We start from the raw sequence: 17,881 nt of genomic DNA, 5'->3' as shown, positions 1-17,881 counted from the left end.
TCTCCTTTCCCAAAAAGCTAAAAAATGTAAAAAACTTAATGATGACTGTTTGCTGTCTCCTCCTCCAATAACCCCATCCCACTGGGGTCTTTTTTAAGATTTTTTATTTATTTGAGAGAAAGAGAGAGCGCATGTGCACGAGTGGGGGGAGGGGCAGAGGGAGGAGCAGGGAGGCCAATGTGGGGCCTCGGTCCTGGGACTCCAGGATCACCAACTGAGCCACCCAGGCACCCCCCTCCCCACATTGGTTTTTTTAAATGTGAGGAGCTTTAGCAACCTTCACAGTTGCCTTAAAAAGGTGAGTATCCAAATGCTGATGGAAAAGGCAGTCTCTAAACCTTCCCACAATAATGGGCATAATAGTAAATAATATAGCCAACACTATTCTAACCATTTTACATACTTTAACTCACTTAATTCTCATAATAACCCTCTGAAGTAGGTATTATCATCATCTCCTGTTCATTGATGAGAAAACTGAAGCACAGGGGTGTTAAGAAACTTGCATGAGATTGCACATCTAGTAAGTGGCAGAAGTGGGATTCAAGCCCAGACCACACAGAAGTTCCCCCTTATCTGTGGTTTCGCTTTCTATCACCCACAGTCAACCATGGTCCAGAAGCAAATAATGCTCCTGATGTATCATATCCTGACTTCATCTCATCATACAGGTATTGTATTATTTCATATCATCACAGGAAGAGTGTGTACAGCACAATCAGATATTTTTAGGGAGAGATAGAGACCATATTCACATAACCTTTATTATAGTATATTGTTATAATTGTTCTGTTTTATTATTGTTGTTGTTAATCTCTTACTATGCCTAATTTATAAATTAAATTTTATCATAGGTATGGATGGGTTCAGTACTGAACATAGAGGGTTCAATACTATCTGTGGTTTCAGGCACCTACTGGGGGTCTTGGAACCTACCGCTCATGGATAAGAGAGGTCTACTGTACAGAGAACATAAATTTAATACTGCTCTTAAGAAAGCTTAAAAGAGAATGAGAACTCCCCGTGCTGGCTGTATATATATTTTTCTTTTGTCATAATTGACAGCAAGGATACCAACCAGGGAACTCCCGAGTCACCAACCAGCTGAGTGAATTTTAGCAAAGCTCTCAACTCCCCCACACCTCACCTTGCTCAACCTTAAGGTTGGAAGTAAGTAGAAATCAGGTTTAAGTTCTCTTCTGGCTCTAAATGATTACAACTTTGAGATTCAGACTTTTTTTATAAAAGCCAGTTCCCTTTGTAAAGGCTCACAAGAAACATCTACTGCTTTTTTTTTCAAAGCCACAAGAATCTCTCAGAAGTTGGAGGTTCAAAAGCTATTACTGTTTCAAATATTATACAAACTTGCAGTATGCATAAGAACAAGCAAATTAGGACAAAACAGAAAAAAATAATCCTTAGCTGCAAGACACTAAAGAGTTTAAAGAAAACGAGAGGAAACTGTGGCTAAAAATATTGTAAGCAATTACAATCCCGTTTCTTTCATCTAGTCAAATCCTTACTAGGTTACTTCAGGGCAGACCAAGCTGCAAATTAGATATTAAAACATACCTAAACCTGTTATCAGTATTAACAAAATTGTGCCAACATTCACAATTATGCCACAAAGTTCCAAATATAAGTAAGGCAAATCTATCTTAATTTAAATGCTAACTTCCTTATATGTCAAATATATCTCAGTAAAACTGGGAAAAAAAATGCTGATTTCTTTTCACCTATCAAAACAAATGAGCTCATAAAAAAGGAATGTGCACATCTGGGTTAAGAAGAAAGACTGAAAAAAAACTGCATGTAATTTTGGTCCCCACTAAAAACACAGTATGGGGATTTTTATCATAACCTACAAGGACCAGGGAAAAAAGAAACAGACAACACCAGAATTTTGAAGCTGAAAAAGCACATGGACAGGCAGAAATTGACTTAGCAGATCCTACAAAGCAAAATCGCAAATTGACAGGGCAAAGCTTTATTACACCACATATTCCACAAAACACTCAGAGATAGGCAGCCAGCTCTTGAGGAGGCTTAATAAGGAGACGTGGAGAAAGCCGTCGAGAAACAATTGCTTCCCTAGGTCCTCTCCTCTACTTTGTGAGGCTGGGCAATTACTCCTCTCCCATCCCTACAAGAGTTGGAAGGTTTCATTTCTAAAGAGGGTTAAAGTAGGGAGTTGCTGGAGCGTCAACTGAGTGTGAGTACCTTACCTAAAACAAAGGGATTCAGTGACCACCTGCATGCTGACTGCTGAATGCAGAGACCCCAACTCTTATCCACACAGACCTTCACCATCCAAGCAGGAGGTCAGCACTCTTCCCTGAGGAATCTGAGCAGTCCCAAAAGAAAGACCTGAAGATACTTACCTGGGGGCCCATCCAGGTGACCCTTCAGTGAAGCTCAAAATCAATAAGCCTTACTGGACAGCTCAGAGCCCAAGTCATTACTTTAGACTCTGACACTTAATTATAAGCAGACAGCCAAGGACTACTAGATATCTGAGAAAAGACTCTAAATATAATAACAGTTTTGAAAGTTTCTTTCCTCCCTATATAATCTGTTTCCTCCAAATTGTTTTCTGTTTGTCTGTTTTAGTCTCTATCATTAATATCTTTAAGGCAATAAGAAAATATATGAATCTGTGAATTCTATATATATAGGATACTATGTATATAAAACAAACATTCAAATAAGAACCACAAAAAAAAAGAGGTCTCAACAGGATTGGAAAATAAAGTTGAGACAGTCTCCAAGAAAGTAAAGCAAAAAACAAAAAACAAAAACAAAAGGGCGCCTGGGTGGCACAGTTAGTTAAGTGTCAGGCTCTTGGTTTCCGCTCAGGTCACGATCTCATGGTGGTGAGATCGAGCCCCATGTCAGGCTCCACACTCAGCAAGGAGTCTGCTTGAGGTTTTCTCTCCCTCTCCCTCTACTCCTCCTGCTCATGCACACTCATGCTCTCTCTATAAAAATAAATAAGTAAATCTTTCAAAAAAACAAACAAACAAAAAAAACACCAAAAACAAAGAGATGGAAAAGAAGAAAATAAAGAATATTACAGAACTAGTCCAGAAGTTCCAACAGCCAAAAAATAGAATTCCAGAAAGAGGAAAAAGAAAAGGAGGGAGGAAAAGCATCAAAGAAATAATTCACATAAATTTTCCAGAATTGAAGGATGTAAGTTGCCCGACTGAAAGAGTCTATCTACGCCCAGCACAATGGGTGAAAACAGATCCACACCAAGCAACATAATCATGAACATGATGATTTCAGGACACCAAGGAGAAAGCGAAGATTCCACAAGCTTTCAAAGAAGAAGAACAAAACAAAACAATCCAGGACAAAGGATGAGGAATCAGAAAGGCTTCAGACTTCTCCAGAGCAAGAATGGAAGCAAGAAGTCAACAGAGCAAGTATAGAGTTGTCAAAGTGAGGATCTAATAAAGACATTTTCATTCCTGCACAATTTCCAAAATTCTACTTCACAGGCACTCTTGCTCAAGGGGATATGGGCACTGATATAAAAAGAATAATCAGGAAAGAAGAAAACATAGGACATAGGGAACAAAAGATCCAACACAGGAGAGAGGCAAAGAGAGGGAAGGGAAATCCCAAGGTAAGAGCTGTGCACCAGACTGAGCACAACCAGTCCAGAGTGTAGCAAGTGACGGTTGTGTTGATGGCAGTCAACACAAGATCCTTCCTGCTACTGGACCATCTTTCTAACTCGAGGACAGAATGCCTAGGAGAGTAGGTCCACATTCTCATCTGTACTTGTTTATCTCACAATGCGCTGACGAAGCACTCACTCTCTCCTCCCCTCCATGCCCACAAAAGTGTTCTACTTTGACCTACTTATACAAGCAAGAGCAAGGCCACGGTCAGCTTTGAATCAAAAATAAAAAGCAGGCCACTCCCCCAACTTAGCTGATCACTCAGCAAAAGATGCCACAGGACTCGTTTATAACCTTGCTCCCTGGCTCCCCCAGAAGGGGGTCCTGTGCATTCTCAGGGGAACCCAACACCAGGCTGTGACCCAGAGACTGGTTTATCTTTGGTGAGCCTTTATCTAACAGAGGCAACATTAATTACCCTTTCCCTGTACAACCAGACTTGGGCTTGCTACTCAGTTTCTCAAAACTATACATTGTTTAGGAATGTATACAAGAGTTAGAAAAGCTATAAAGAAAAGTAAGGGAATGATTAACACAGATGTGAGGAAGAGAGGAAATTTCAACCAGGGAGGAGCACTCAGGAGCTTCTAATGTGCTAGTAATTATTACTCAGTCTTGGTAGGTAGATATCCACTTACATAGGACTTTATTTTTTTAAATTTATTTCTAACACATATATGTGTTAGAATGCTCTTATGATGATACATTCTATAATAAAAGATAATTTAAGTAGTAATCGAATTCCTGTTTAAATCAGTGAAATTGTTTTAATATCTTGAAACACCAAAGAAACCCCAAAAATAGTCATTAAAATTTTCTGCCTATAAATGTGAAAAGTTATGTGAAATGGGCAAATTCTATATAATGTACCAAAGCTGATACAAGAAGAAATAGAAAATATAAATAAGCCTATAATTATTTTTTTAGATTGAATCCATAATTTAAAACCTTCCTACAAAGCTTCAGGCCCAAATATTTTACAAGCAAATTCTTTTTTTTTTTTAAGATTTTATTTATTTATTTGAGAGAGAGCAGGAGGAGGGGCAGAGGGAGAGAGAGAAGCAGGCTCCCCGCTGAGCAGGGAGCCCAACACGGGGCTCGAGCCCAGAACCCAGAGATCATGAGCTGAGTCAAAGGCAGACGCTTAACCAACGGAGCCACCCAGGCACTCCTTACCAGCAAATTCTATCAAACATGAAAGAAATAATTCCAGTCTTAAACAGTCTCTTCCAAAGAATGGAAAAAGTGAGCACATTCTGAAACTTCTTTTATGAGGCTCCAAAAACCTGACAAGAGCAATATAAGAAAGTAAAATTACAGGCTTGTCACTCATGAACATAGCCATAATAATCATCAACAAAATATTAACAAATCAAATCCAGCAATATATACATACACACATATATACATATGTATGTCTATATATATGTACATGTATCTCATGACTCTGTCAGGATATTTGCAAGAATGCAAAGTTGTTTTAACATTCAACATATTATCTCAATACAGCAATAAAATATATGATAAAGTTCAACGTCTTAGCAAATTGAACAAGAGAATTTCCTTAATTTGATAAAGGATTTCTACATAAAACTTTCAGTAAGCATTGTACTTAATGAAATGATAGGGCAAAAAAAACTTTCCCTCTGAGATTGTACCTGAGATAAAAATTTCACCCCATTATCACTACTTCTATTCAACATTATCCTGGAGGTCCTAACCAGTTTGAGGTTAACCTTGTCCTAACTAGACAAGAACAAGAAATGAAAGAATGGTAATGAAAACTGACATAAAACTAACAGTATTCACAGATGATAAAGGTTATCTTCTTTAAAAAATACAAAAGAATTTACTGGGGCACCTGGCTGGCTCAGTCAATGGAGCATGTGACTCTTGGTCTCAGGGATGTAAGTTTGAGCCCCACATTGGGTGTAGAGATTACTTAAAAGAAAATAAAATCTTTGGGGCCCCTGGGTGGCTCAGTCAGTTAAGCACCTGACTCTTGATTTTGGCTCAGGTTCGAGCCCCACATCAGACTCTGTGCTGGGCATGGAGGCTGCTTAACATTTTGTCTCTCTCTCTCCCTCTGCCCCTCCCCTCTCTTAAAAAAATCTTTTAAAAATAATAAAATAGGGGCGCCTGGGTGGCTCAGTAGGTTAAACGTCTGCCTTCAGCTCATCTTGATCCCAGGGTCCTGGGATCGAGCCCCACATTGGGCTCCCTGCTCAGCGGGAAGTCTGCTTCTCCTTCGCCCTCTGCCCCTCCCCCAGCTTGTGCTCTCTCTCTCTCTCTCTCTCTCTCTCTCTCTCTCAAATAAATAAATAAAATATTTTAAAAAATAAAAATTCAAAAAATATAAAATACAAAAGAATTTATAGATAATTAGAATCAACAACAAAAAAGTAAGAGTGATGGATATAAGGTCAATATGCAGAGAACAACCATATTTCTATGTATTAGGAACAAATAGAAAATGAATTTTTTAAAACATACCAATTTAAAATAGCATCAAGAAACCTCAACTATCTAAGAATAAATCTAGTAAAAGATATGTGAGACCTCTACATAGAAAACTGTAAATATTCCAAAAACCGTAAGATACCTAGGAATAAACCCTAAGCAAAGAGGTAAAAGATCTTGGGGCACCTGGGTGGCTCAGTCGGTTGAGCATCCGACTCTTGGCTCAGGTCATGATCTCCTGGGTCATGGGATTGAGCCCCTTGTGGAGCCCGGTGCTGGGCTCCACACTCAGCGGGGAGCCTGCTTGAGATTTTCTCCCTCTCCCCCTACCCCTCCCCCAGCTTGCACTTCCTCTCTCTCTCTATCTAAAATAAATAACTTCACTTTAAAACTCCTGCAGATCTATAAGAAAAAGTAGGCAATCCTTTTCTTCAGAGACAAACAGCCAATAAACATATGAAGAGGTACTGAACTACATGAGTATTCAGCAAAATGAAAATAAAAATCACACAGTTACTAAACAAACACTCATTAGAATAGTTAAAATTTAAGACTGGCAACATTAGTACCAATTGTTGGCTACTCCAAATCTGCCTTTACCTGTTTTTTTTTTTTTTTTAATTTCCTATAGTACTATCACTTTACCACCTTCTTACATAAATATTTATTGATTTTTAGTGAGCAGGTGACCCAGCTAGGTTAAGGAAAGTGAATTATGGAACTTTCTGGAACTATGGAAAAAGAGGTCCATTCTTTCAGGTAAGGTCGCTTAATTGGAGCTGCTATATTGGCCATTTTGGTGTTATTCAGTGCAGAGGAAAGCACAGCTAAGAGATGAAATCAGTCTTAAAGATACTATTTGAGCAGCTGTATCTGATTTAGTTACACCCGAAGCCACATCCCTGGAGTTTTAATTACATAAGCCAATCAATTTCCTTTTTCACTTAAATCAGTTTAAGTTGTGTTTCTGTACTCATGACTGAAAGATTTTTCACTATTACATTGTTATAACAACACAAAATGATAGACTGAAAAGCAGTGCATTAATCATTCAAAGTTATATTTATGGATAATTTATGTCAATGGCACTAGCTTGTGATATTACATGAAAAGGGCAGGATACATAAATGTTATTTAGTACACTGACTTTGGAAAAACTTTGTATAAAAAACGACTTGAGGGGCACCTGGGTGGCTCAGTTGGTTAAAGCGCCCAACTCTTGATTTTGGCTCAGGTCATGATCTCAGGGTCCTGGGATCAAGCCCGGCTTCGGGCTCCCTGCTCAGCGGGAAGTCTGCTTGTCTCCTTCTCCCTCTACCCTTCCCCCTGCTCGTGCTCCCTCTCTTTCTCTCTCAAAATAAAATAAATAAATCTTTAAAAAAACACTTGAATAAATATTTAGAACTATAAAAAGATTGTCTTTAGAAAATGATTTTGCCTCTTCTTTTTATAATTTTGTATTTTCCAAAGTTCCCATAAGGAGTATATTATTTTTTTAACACTTTTTATTGAGATATAATTTACACACCATAAAATTCACCCTTTTAAACTGTATAATGTAGCAATTTCTAGTATATTCACAAAATTGTATAACCATCACCACTACCTAATTACAGAACATTTTCATCACCCCAGTAAAAAACCCATAGCATTAGCAATCAGTCCTCATTCTCCTTATCCCAGCCCCTGACAACCACTAATCGACTTTCTATTTCCATGGATTTACCTCTTCTGGACATTCCAAATAGAAGCATACAATACATGGACTTTTGTGTCTTGCTTCTTCCACTTAGTATAATGTGTTCAAGGGTCATCCATGTTGTAACATGGATCAGTACTTCATTCCTGTTTATGACTGAATACTATTCCATTATATGGATATACCACTTTTGTTAATCCATTCATCCATTGATAGACATGCGAGTTGTTTTCACTTTGGGGCTATTACGAATAATGCTGCTATGAACATTCATACGTTCAATTCTCTAGGAGTGGAATGGCTGGTTGAGTGCATTTACTTTTTTTTTTTTTAATGCATTTACTTTTATAATTTGTTTTAAAAACACAGAGAATTGTTTCTTAGCGGAAAATGTTGAATGTCAACGCCACCAAACTCAGAGCCACACAAATTCCTTCTCTTGCAGCAGAGAACAAGGTACTGTTTTAGAGAAGACAAACATAGGAAAAGAAGAACAAGGACCATTGACTCTTTGACAAGTGTCAGTGTCTGCCAGGCATTTATGATAGATAGCAAGATTTAATTACATTATTTTCAAGATGCCAGAGTAGACACATCAATCAAATGAGGCTGTAAGCTGTTTAAAATTCCTGTACTTACTGGCAAGGCTAAAATAAAGACAATACTTCCATGAATGTTCACATTTTTTCCATCCTTTTCTCTTACCACAGTTTTCCATTGACAGCTAAATTTTATCACTCGACTTATACTACCATTTCACAAACTCCACCAGCATAAATAACTTAAGTACTTACTACACCAATGCAGAAAATTGTAAAATTAGGAAATGCTGATAATTAAAAGGGCCTCCCTTCTGTCTTCAGGAAAAAATAGTTAAATCATAAGATAAGCAAATCACTTAGAAATCTTAACATCAGAATCAAACCCCTGGCCAAATATTCATCTTATTCTTCTCATTGTCTTGAAGCCGGGAGGTGGAATTTTCCTGCACAACTCCACGTACCTAACGAACAGTGACCACTGCTACCATTCTTATCATTAATTTTATTATTAATATTAACTTGGTTATACCATGGTTATCCTTAGTTAAATATAGGGAGAAAATCTGCATTTCTAGAAGGCAAATAGTGATCCTGCTCTTCTTAACCCCATCCCTGTTTTAAAATAAAGGGATTCTACCATAAGGCTTGGTATAGGAAACTATAAAATCCAGGCAGTTACATCATACGTGTTCAAAATAAAAACAATCTAGTCATTTTGGTTCATAATCCACACTTACTTATGAAATCACTATATCCCCTTTGGTGTATCAACAAGAAATGACCCATTTTAATTAAAGATTAAAATAGTTTTATATTATAACACATAATGGAAGGGGGAACATCACTTATGGAAAGAATTATAAGCACTGGATCCATATATAGAGGGGGTAATGGGGGTTATCTGGACTTTTGCGTATTAAAAACAAATCCACACGCATGTTGTTCTTAAATGCATCACTGCCAATCACTACTAAAATGAAAGCTCAGTTATTCAGTATAAAATAGTGAAATCTAAATTCTTTAGAATTCTAATCAAATGTATCTGTTAGTTGACTTTGAGGAAAGAGGCAAAATGTGCAACTACAGGAATCAGACATTTAGTCACAAAACATCTAAACTCTGGAGAAATAACTATTCAGTCAAATTTTGAACAATGTCTCCATCCTAATATAATATCATATGATGAGAATGATAAATCTGATCCACTGTCCTTTCTTAATTCAACAAAAAACATTCTGTTCCATTTAGTTAAGCCTTATTACCAAGGTGATAATTGAACTCCCGAGGTTAAGAGGCATTAAGCCCATACTCTCTGAAATACAAAATCGTGGCTAGATTTAAAGAGACAAGCTCTAAAATATACAGGAAGACTGCATTCACAAATTCACAAATTGAGTTAGGTGCTTGTGAACACATTTTTCTAAAAAGACACAAATGCCAGTCCTTTTATCAGTCAAGTAAATTCAAACTCTAAACGATTATCAGAGTCCCTGGTAATTATCAACCCCTGATCCTGTGCCAGTCAGACGTCCCTCTCTGTCCCCTTACACTGGTTCCATCCCCCCTTAGACTTCCCCACACATCCAAACTCCATGCATTTACCACTTCGTGCTTTTGGTACACTCTGTGCTTCTGGTACAAACGATAATAATGGATAGATGAAAATACAGTTGAAAAAAAGAAAAATCAAGTTATTTCAAAATAAAAGGGGAAAATAACAGCATTTTTACTAGACACTTGGGAATCCATCAGAATCTATGGAAAAATATCAAATACAACACATGCTAACTTTTTGTAGATAGACATATATAAATATACATAGATGTGTACGTGTATCTACATCTGTATCCTCCTTCTCTAGCTATTTCAGACAAGTACCTGGCTCGAGAGAAAACCCTATTCAAAACCAGTCTATTCAATGACACCCCTGCTTTCTGTATGGACCGTTATATCATTACGATAATTAAGCAACATTCTGTTTAATATACATTAGTTTGAAACCTTCTTTAGTAAACAGCAAGAGTAATAATTTGGGGATAACAAAAAGTGGTATAATAAAACAGGAGGAAGAAAACATGGTATTTACTTTTAATAACAAACAGAAGAATGGAATTTAAGCCATTCCTTTTATTATCTGAAACTAATGAAGCCCTGAAAATTGCTTTATGAAAGCAAACACATCTTAACTTGGAATTAAAAAAAAAACAAAACTGTAAAAGGTATCACTTTATATATAAAATGTGACAGGGTAAAGAAACAAAGTAAGGCAACTAACTTTCACATGCACCTAAAAAGCTGTCACAGGCATTTTATCAAAACATCCTTGGTGCCTCTATTTGCCATACCTGAACATACTGTTCGGCCATGCTGCATGTTAATAAAGAATACAAAACAAAAATAAGGACATGTTAGCAGAATAAAACATAAAACTACTGCATGGAGAATTTAAAAATTAATTCACAAGCTTTTGTATCTAGAATTTAACGTGGGTCAGGGATTTAACACTTTTAACTCAATTAACAAACCATGCAGCTCTTAGCTATGAATGGATGACCCATGAGACAGATTTAATTTGTTAAAATATTTTGTCCTTCTTAGATTTCAAAGCAAGTTGTAAGATCCTGTTACAAAAGTGTCCTTTTAAGTCAATTTTTAATGCACTTATTAGAGTGACGCAGCATAAGAGAACAAAGATATGTCTTTTAGGTTGTGTCTCTTTGATGTAATTCTAAAAATAAGGATTTTAGTCATTATTTAGCATCAGGTAAAAATAACCACTGTCAAAATGAAGTGCTACTTCAAATCCAGAATAAGAAAACTAAGTTTGTAACATCAGACTGGTACTATACATTGCAACCGAATAACTACGAAACTGAGTTGTTCATAGTTCTTAGTTCCAATCCTATAAGCTTCCATTTAAAACTTTGCAATATAGTCAAAAACATGACTACTGGCTCAGCTCCACTAACATTCCAGACGCATGCGGCAAAAGGGCTAAGCCGCACTCCCGCACTTACTTCGCTTCTGGGACACAGCCTGCAAGCATGCAGTCACGATATCGCAGTTTCTCTGTACTTTGTGCAGAAGCCTGTCTTTTTGCTTCAGCTGCCGAAGTAACTTTGCCGACTGAATGCCAATTCTGTACTTCAACTCTCGAAGGATTGTCTTCAGTTCATTCGTGTCTATCAGTAAAGAAAAATTAAAATAAATACCCAGAGAGGAATACAAATTCCAATGTAATACTAACCATAGGATAAACATCTAGAACATCCATTTAAACCAGGTAATTCTGGGTTCTCACCCAGGATTACGTGTATGTATTCAGCTGAGATATTCTTTTTATTTTTTTTAAGATTTTATTTATTTATTTGAGAGAGAGAGAAAGCAGGAGCAGGGGCGGGGGGGAGGGGCAGAAGGAGAGGAAGAAGCAAACTCCCCCCACTCCCCTAGGAGGGAGTCTCGATCCCATGACCCCCAAGATCATGACCTGAGCCAAAAGCAGACACAACCCACTCAGCCACACAGGCGCACCCAGCTGAGATATTCTGATCAAATAAGTCACTCACCCATTTCCTGCCCTGTCACTGAAACAAATACTGTAAGATAAATTTCATCCCTGAAGCTATTTGCAACATGTAAGCAAAGACTCTTGTCATATTTAGCTCTGGTTACAAATTTACCTTCCATTGCTGAAAATTGGCATGTATATTTTGTATCATTAAAGTGCTCAGATGGTAAGCTTATAAGAAAAGAATCCTTTTGAGTCTGTCACATCAATGATAAACCTAATAGCTGATAACAAATGTTTTTAAAAGCACTCACATGTTTGTACATGATCAGTTAAAAGTAAATAGTAGAACCACATTTTCTAATGTAGATGAATATAGCAATATTGGTTTTGTTTTAAATATACAGTCTTCCAATAGCTTGACTATTAGGTACAATATTTCATTTTAGAAACACAGCAATTTTTCAAATATGATAGAAAATACATTTCCTTTAAACGGATAAATTAAGGATAATTCTACATTCATAAAATTAATATTCCCAACAGCTGTTTTTCCACAAGTGAAAAAAGATTTGGGAATCAAAACTATCGACAATCTTTATATGAATAATCATTACAGTTTGGGAGTTCTGTTTGTCACACTTTTTTTTTAAAGAACTTATTATTTATTTGATAGAGAGAGAGACAGAGCACAAGTAGGGGTAGGGGCAGGGGGGAGGGAGAAGCAGGCTCCCTGTTCAGCAGGGAGCTCAACACGGGGCTCCATCCCAGGACCCTGGGATCACGACCTGAGCCAAAGGCAGACACTTAACCAACTGAGCAATCCAATACCCCTGTTTGTCACTTGATATTATCACTAGTCACTACAGTGTGACCTGCCAGTCAGGCAAGAAGCTTCCACTCAACCTGGCATTGGCTAGGCCCTCATTAAATGTCCTGTGTGGGATTTGAATCCATTCATTTTTTTTTTTTGAAGATTTTTTTTATTTACTTATTTGACAGAGAGAGACACAGCGAGAGAGGGAACACAAGCAGGGGGAGTGGGAGAGGGAGAAGCAGGCTTCCTGCTGAGCAAGGAGCCCGACATGGAGCCCGACATGGAGCCCGACATGGAGCCCGATCCCAGGACCCTGGGATCACGACCTGAGCCAAAGGCAGATGCTTAACGGCTGAGCCACCCAGGAGCCTCTGGATCCATTCATTTTTAAGGGGATTTGGAGAAACTAGCAGGGACCAGAAGAGAACAAAAGAAGTGTTCAAAAGTAAAAAAAAAAAAAAATTTCCAGAGATCAAAGAAAATGAACTTCAGGGGTCTGTATAACAGAAGGGCAAGGGGGGTCCTTTAACAGCAGTCGTATTTGACCACATCATGGAAAATGCATTTGACCTTAAAAAGAACTCCCTTTGGATCAAGCAACTATCTTTGTGATTTTAGGCAAGGTAGTACTGAGTCTCAAATTCTGCTTAGCATACAAGATTATTCTGAGAAACAAATGTGAATAGTCTTTATAAACATCAATATAAAGAACACTAAAATAAGAATAAGGGATTATTATGAGGAAGAGAACAAAGGCCAGTTATTTCTCTTACCTTGAGTTTAAACATGGTGGTATATAGTGGGAAGTAAGAGCACATTTACATTAAATGATAATATTTGTGCTTTAAGGACAATTACATATGGAAACAAGTTGCAAGAGGAGATCAGAGGGCTCTTCATTCCTAGATTCCTTCCATAGAGCAAAGAGCCTTTCTTTGAATGTTTAAAATTTTTCCTTCCAGAAAGAAAAAGGGTAGGAATATCAACATCTTGCATTTACATTATAGATTTCTTCCAACAAAGAGTCATTTTTAGTGACTGTTAAGGTACCTACAGCTCTGTGATTCTCTGAATTATATGTATTGTGCAATATGGGGAAAATCTTCAGAGGTGAGTTTAGAAATGTCTTCTACAGCAATATCTGCTTTATCTTTGTATGCCCCACCACATCAGCCACTTTTGCTGTTAAAAGAGTGTTAAATAAATGAGCAAAAGTGAGACCATCAACTGACAAGGAGTGGAGAACCTCCTCTCTAAGGCATTCTGGTGTATACGATAATAATAAAAATACTATCTAACATTTGTTGAGCATTTTACAGACATTAACTTATATAATTATCACCACAGCCCTCTCTCAGGTTAGATGTTATTATTATCCCCATCTGTAAGTGAGGAAAATGAGACACAGAAAGGTTAAAAAGCTCATCCAAGGTCACACAGCTAGGAATGAAGAGTGGCAGGCTCTCAGCTCCAGCATTCTGACCTCAAAGTCCACCTCCTTTATGAAAATGCTGAGAAGAGAGCCAAGATTTCCTGAGAAATCATTTTCACACCGCACGTAAGTGAAGGACCTACACATGCTAAATATCTTTAAATAGGTGCTACAGCAAAATTCCTAATAGAGGGAAGAGTGAATTAACACACCAGTTATCTGCATTATATGAAATTCTTACTAAGCATTATGTTAGCAGGGACATTTTTTGACCCTGAAAAAAAATCAAGTAATCTAATAAACTATAAAATTATTTATGCAGGCAGCTGTTTTCAGGTGCTTCCAACCTGTTTCTTTATTCTTAGTATTCTAATGATCTTCATCAATAAAGGGGTGTCTGTGTGTAAGACTATTAGAATATGGCACTTTTGTTCATTCTAATAGGGTTCATTTGAAGGAAAGAAAAGGTTAGCAGGCAACTAACCATAACAAGAAGACTGAGACTTGGAAAAAACAGACTCCTAGAGGTCTTATGAATTAACAGAGCGGTCACTGGTTTGAAATCCACGTGCAAAGCTGTACTGTTACCTCTTCTTTACAATTTAGCTTGCCAAATTTCCTCTTCCAAAAGGAAATTACCAATCCCCAGAATTTGCTCAGGAATGAAAAGTGAACAGCCTTGTAAAAACAGAAAGCCAAATCATAATTCCTCAAAATTGACTTTGTTGGATTCTGAAAGAACTATTGCCCTAGGGAACTCTTGGCATAAACAGACACTCTGAGAACAACCAAATAACTGTATAAAATGAAATGGCACTATTCCAGGCAAAGTCCCAGGCAGGGGGAGGAAGGTGGAAGCCATTTGTAACAATCAGCTGGGAGGGAAAAAAAAAAAAAAAAAAACCTTTGCTAGGAAGCCAAAATAGGAAGTTGAAAGCTGTTTACATAGATTTGAGAAAGCAGACAGATTTATTCCTTCTCTGGTGTGTGTGTTTTTCCCCCTCGCTGGCACCAGCTAGACTGATTACAATTAGGAGTCGAGAGACCATTCTATAGTATCCTCTCCTTCCTCCCTCTCCTGGTAATTTAGCACAAGGACATTAATTCAAGAACCTAGCATCTGTTTTCCACATCCCACTTCATTTTGTAAATTGAAGTCTTGATATACCTATAAAAAGGGCAACTGTAATAACCGTGTTAGTGCCTGAAAGGCAAACTATTAGGAACCGTTGGGCGGGGTGGAAATCTCAATTAGGACGTGAGCATCAGAGTCTGATAACAAAAGAAATACCAAATTAGCCTCTGCCCACCAAAAGCAAGGCCATTTTCAGATCGACCTTTCCAACTCAAGGTACCAGCAGTCAAATCCTGTGATAGTGCCAACACAGTAGGGCCCTCCACTAATCCTCCACCGACGGGGGGAACATCCACCTAGTGAGCTTCCCGAAACCAGACAGGCCGGCAGAAATGGAATTCATCCGCTCTGCTTAGAAACTGCATTATCGGCTTATTCTGCCTCACTAGTGAAACACTATCCTAGTACTGTAGCCAGGGGAGGGCGGATTAGGGAAAGGAAAAAAAAAAAATCAGCCGCCGCACGAGTCGCCTCTCTTCTCCCGGCGCCCCCTAGGTAACTTCTGATACACGTATCAGAAACTCCAAACCTGCCCTAACAGCTGTTTTGGTGAAGTCAGAAGGTGGACTGCCTCTCCCTTTGGGCCTCCGCAAACACAAGTAGGGGTGAGGAGTGGAGACCTGCCGCTACCACCCCCACCCACTGAGGTTCCACCGGACAACTCGAGAGGGAATGAGGGCGGGGTGGGGGGGCAATAAGAACTAAGTTTAGTCATGAACTGGGGACACTGTGGGCACTAGCGGCGGGTCGGAGGAGACGCCCCAAACGTACTACCTGAGCGCTCGGCGGCTCGGCCAGGGGCGCCCCGGTGAGCGCTGGAGCGCGGGCGGACGCGGCGGGGTCGGGTTCCCGCAGCCCCCGAGTCCCCCGGACGCGGCGCTCACCTTTCTGCCGCAGGTACTGCATCTGGTGCCGCTGGCTCGGCCGCTCCTGCAGCTCCTGCAGCACGCGCGAGTCGCCGGCGCTGCCGCGGCCGCCCAGGAACACGTCGGAGCCGGAAGCCTCCGTGGAGCTGTCGAGGCTGTCGCGGCGCCGTTGGCGACCCCCGGGCCCGCGGCCCCCGCCCGCCGCCTCCTCCTCCTCCGCGCAGCTGTACAGCTCGGTGAGCAGCCCGCTCACCAGGGACGCCGTGCGGCTCGTCCGGCCGTCGCGCGGCTCGCCGGACTCCGGGTCCTCCTCCGCCTCCCAGGAGTCCTGGGAGCCCCGAGGCCGCTCCGCCGGGGGCGCCCCTCGCAGGCACGGGGCTCGGGGCACTCCGGGAACCGCTTCCTCCGCCGCGTCGTCCGGCCCTGCCCCGGGCTCCGGGCGCCCCATCTCGCCTGCGAGAAGGCCCTCCATGGCCCGCGGCGGGCGATAGCCCCGCTCCTGCCGCTCCTCCCGCCCTGCCGCGCGGGTCAGTTCCGGGAGGAGGCGCGGCCTCATCGGCGCCGGGGGTGCCCTTGGCCGGGCGCCTCGCCAGCCGGCCCCAGATCCCCGAGACGCTGACCTCCCGGCTGCCGGCACCCGCACCGCGGCCCCGCAGCTCCCGGCCGGGAGGAGCGGAGGGGCGGGGTGGGGGTGCGGCCACGCCTCCGGACTACCTTGGGACACCTGCAGCAGGTGAGGCCCCACTTCTCCTGGGAGCGCTATCTGATCCGCGTCAAGGAGGAGGATGTGGCCAGAATACATCAGGATGAAGCCTTCAGCCGGAGGGGGGAGGGCGCTCTGGCCGCTGCCACCTTCACTTTTAAGCACGTGATTTAACTCAAAAAGAGGGCAGAAACTCCTGCATCCTATTCAGCCACCAGCTAGAAATCATGCCGGGGAGAGTTCTAAATGCCACTCAATAGGCCGAGGCCGGGAGCTCCCTTCATAGTCCGGGCGCAGTGCCCAGCCCTTCCCACCTTCCTACCTGATCTGGGCGCCTTTCAAGGCGCTCTTAGTTTCTGACAGTAACCTTTCCAAAGACTTGGCATGTACTTGAGATTTAATAACGCTGTGAAGTTTTATCCTTCAGTGAAAAATAAAGTGCTAGATTAAGATCAACTAATTCCCAGGCATGAGACCTAACAGAGAATGAGGGTTTTAATAAATGTCCATGAGATGACCAACCCAATAAATTGGCATGGCTGATTCTGACAGTAAAATCAAAAGTTTACGTGATATCCTGAGAGATGTATCTTTACATTAGATCTCAATGGAAGAACCCTGAGATGCTCCTCCACTGTATGTATTTTTGTGAATTTAATAACAATTTTCAGTTTTTGAGCCCTTGTGTGCCAGAAACTGTTCTTCGTTCTTTGCACAAATTATCCTATTTCTTAACCCTATAAAGCAGGTAAAAAAAAAAAAAATACTTTTTTTTTGTATTGAGGTATAATTGACATAACATTAAGCGAGTTTCAGGGGAGCCTGGGTGGCTCAGTCGGTTAAGGGTCTGCCTTGGCTCAGGACATGATCCCAGGGTCCTGGGATCGAGTCCAGTATCGGGCGCATTCCTCAGTGGGGAGCCTGCTTCTCCCTCTGCCTGCCCCTCCCTCTGCTTGTGCTCACTCTCCCTCTCTCTCTCTCTCTGACAAATAAAAAATCTTTTTTTTTTTTAAAGTTAATTTCAGGTGTA

General features: G+C 40.4%; 1 protein-coding gene across 1 annotated transcript in view; it reads right to left on the bottom strand.

Annotated features, from left to right (window-relative positions):
* TBC1D30 (TBC1 domain family member 30) overlaps positions 1-16,725 on the bottom strand; it is a 79,418-nt gene extending 62,693 nt beyond the window's left edge. Inside the window, exons 1-2 of the mRNA XM_036094119.2 lie at positions 16,167-16,725; positions 11,408-11,572 (exon numbers count right to left, since the gene is read on the bottom strand). Of these exons, the coding sequence (XP_035950012.1) occupies positions 11,408-11,572; positions 16,167-16,704 (703 nt within the window). The 5' untranslated portion in view covers positions 16,705-16,725. The remainder of the gene's footprint in view (positions 1-11,407; positions 11,573-16,166) is intronic.
* Positions 16,726-17,881: the final 1,156 nt, after the last annotated feature.

This window comes from Halichoerus grypus, chromosome 6 (assembly GCF_964656455.1).
Source record: "Halichoerus grypus chromosome 6, mHalGry1.hap1.1, whole genome shotgun sequence".
NCBI classification, from domain to species: domain Eukaryota; kingdom Metazoa; phylum Chordata; class Mammalia; order Carnivora; family Phocidae; genus Halichoerus; species Halichoerus grypus.
This window is presented reverse-complemented; position numbering and strand designations above follow the sequence as displayed.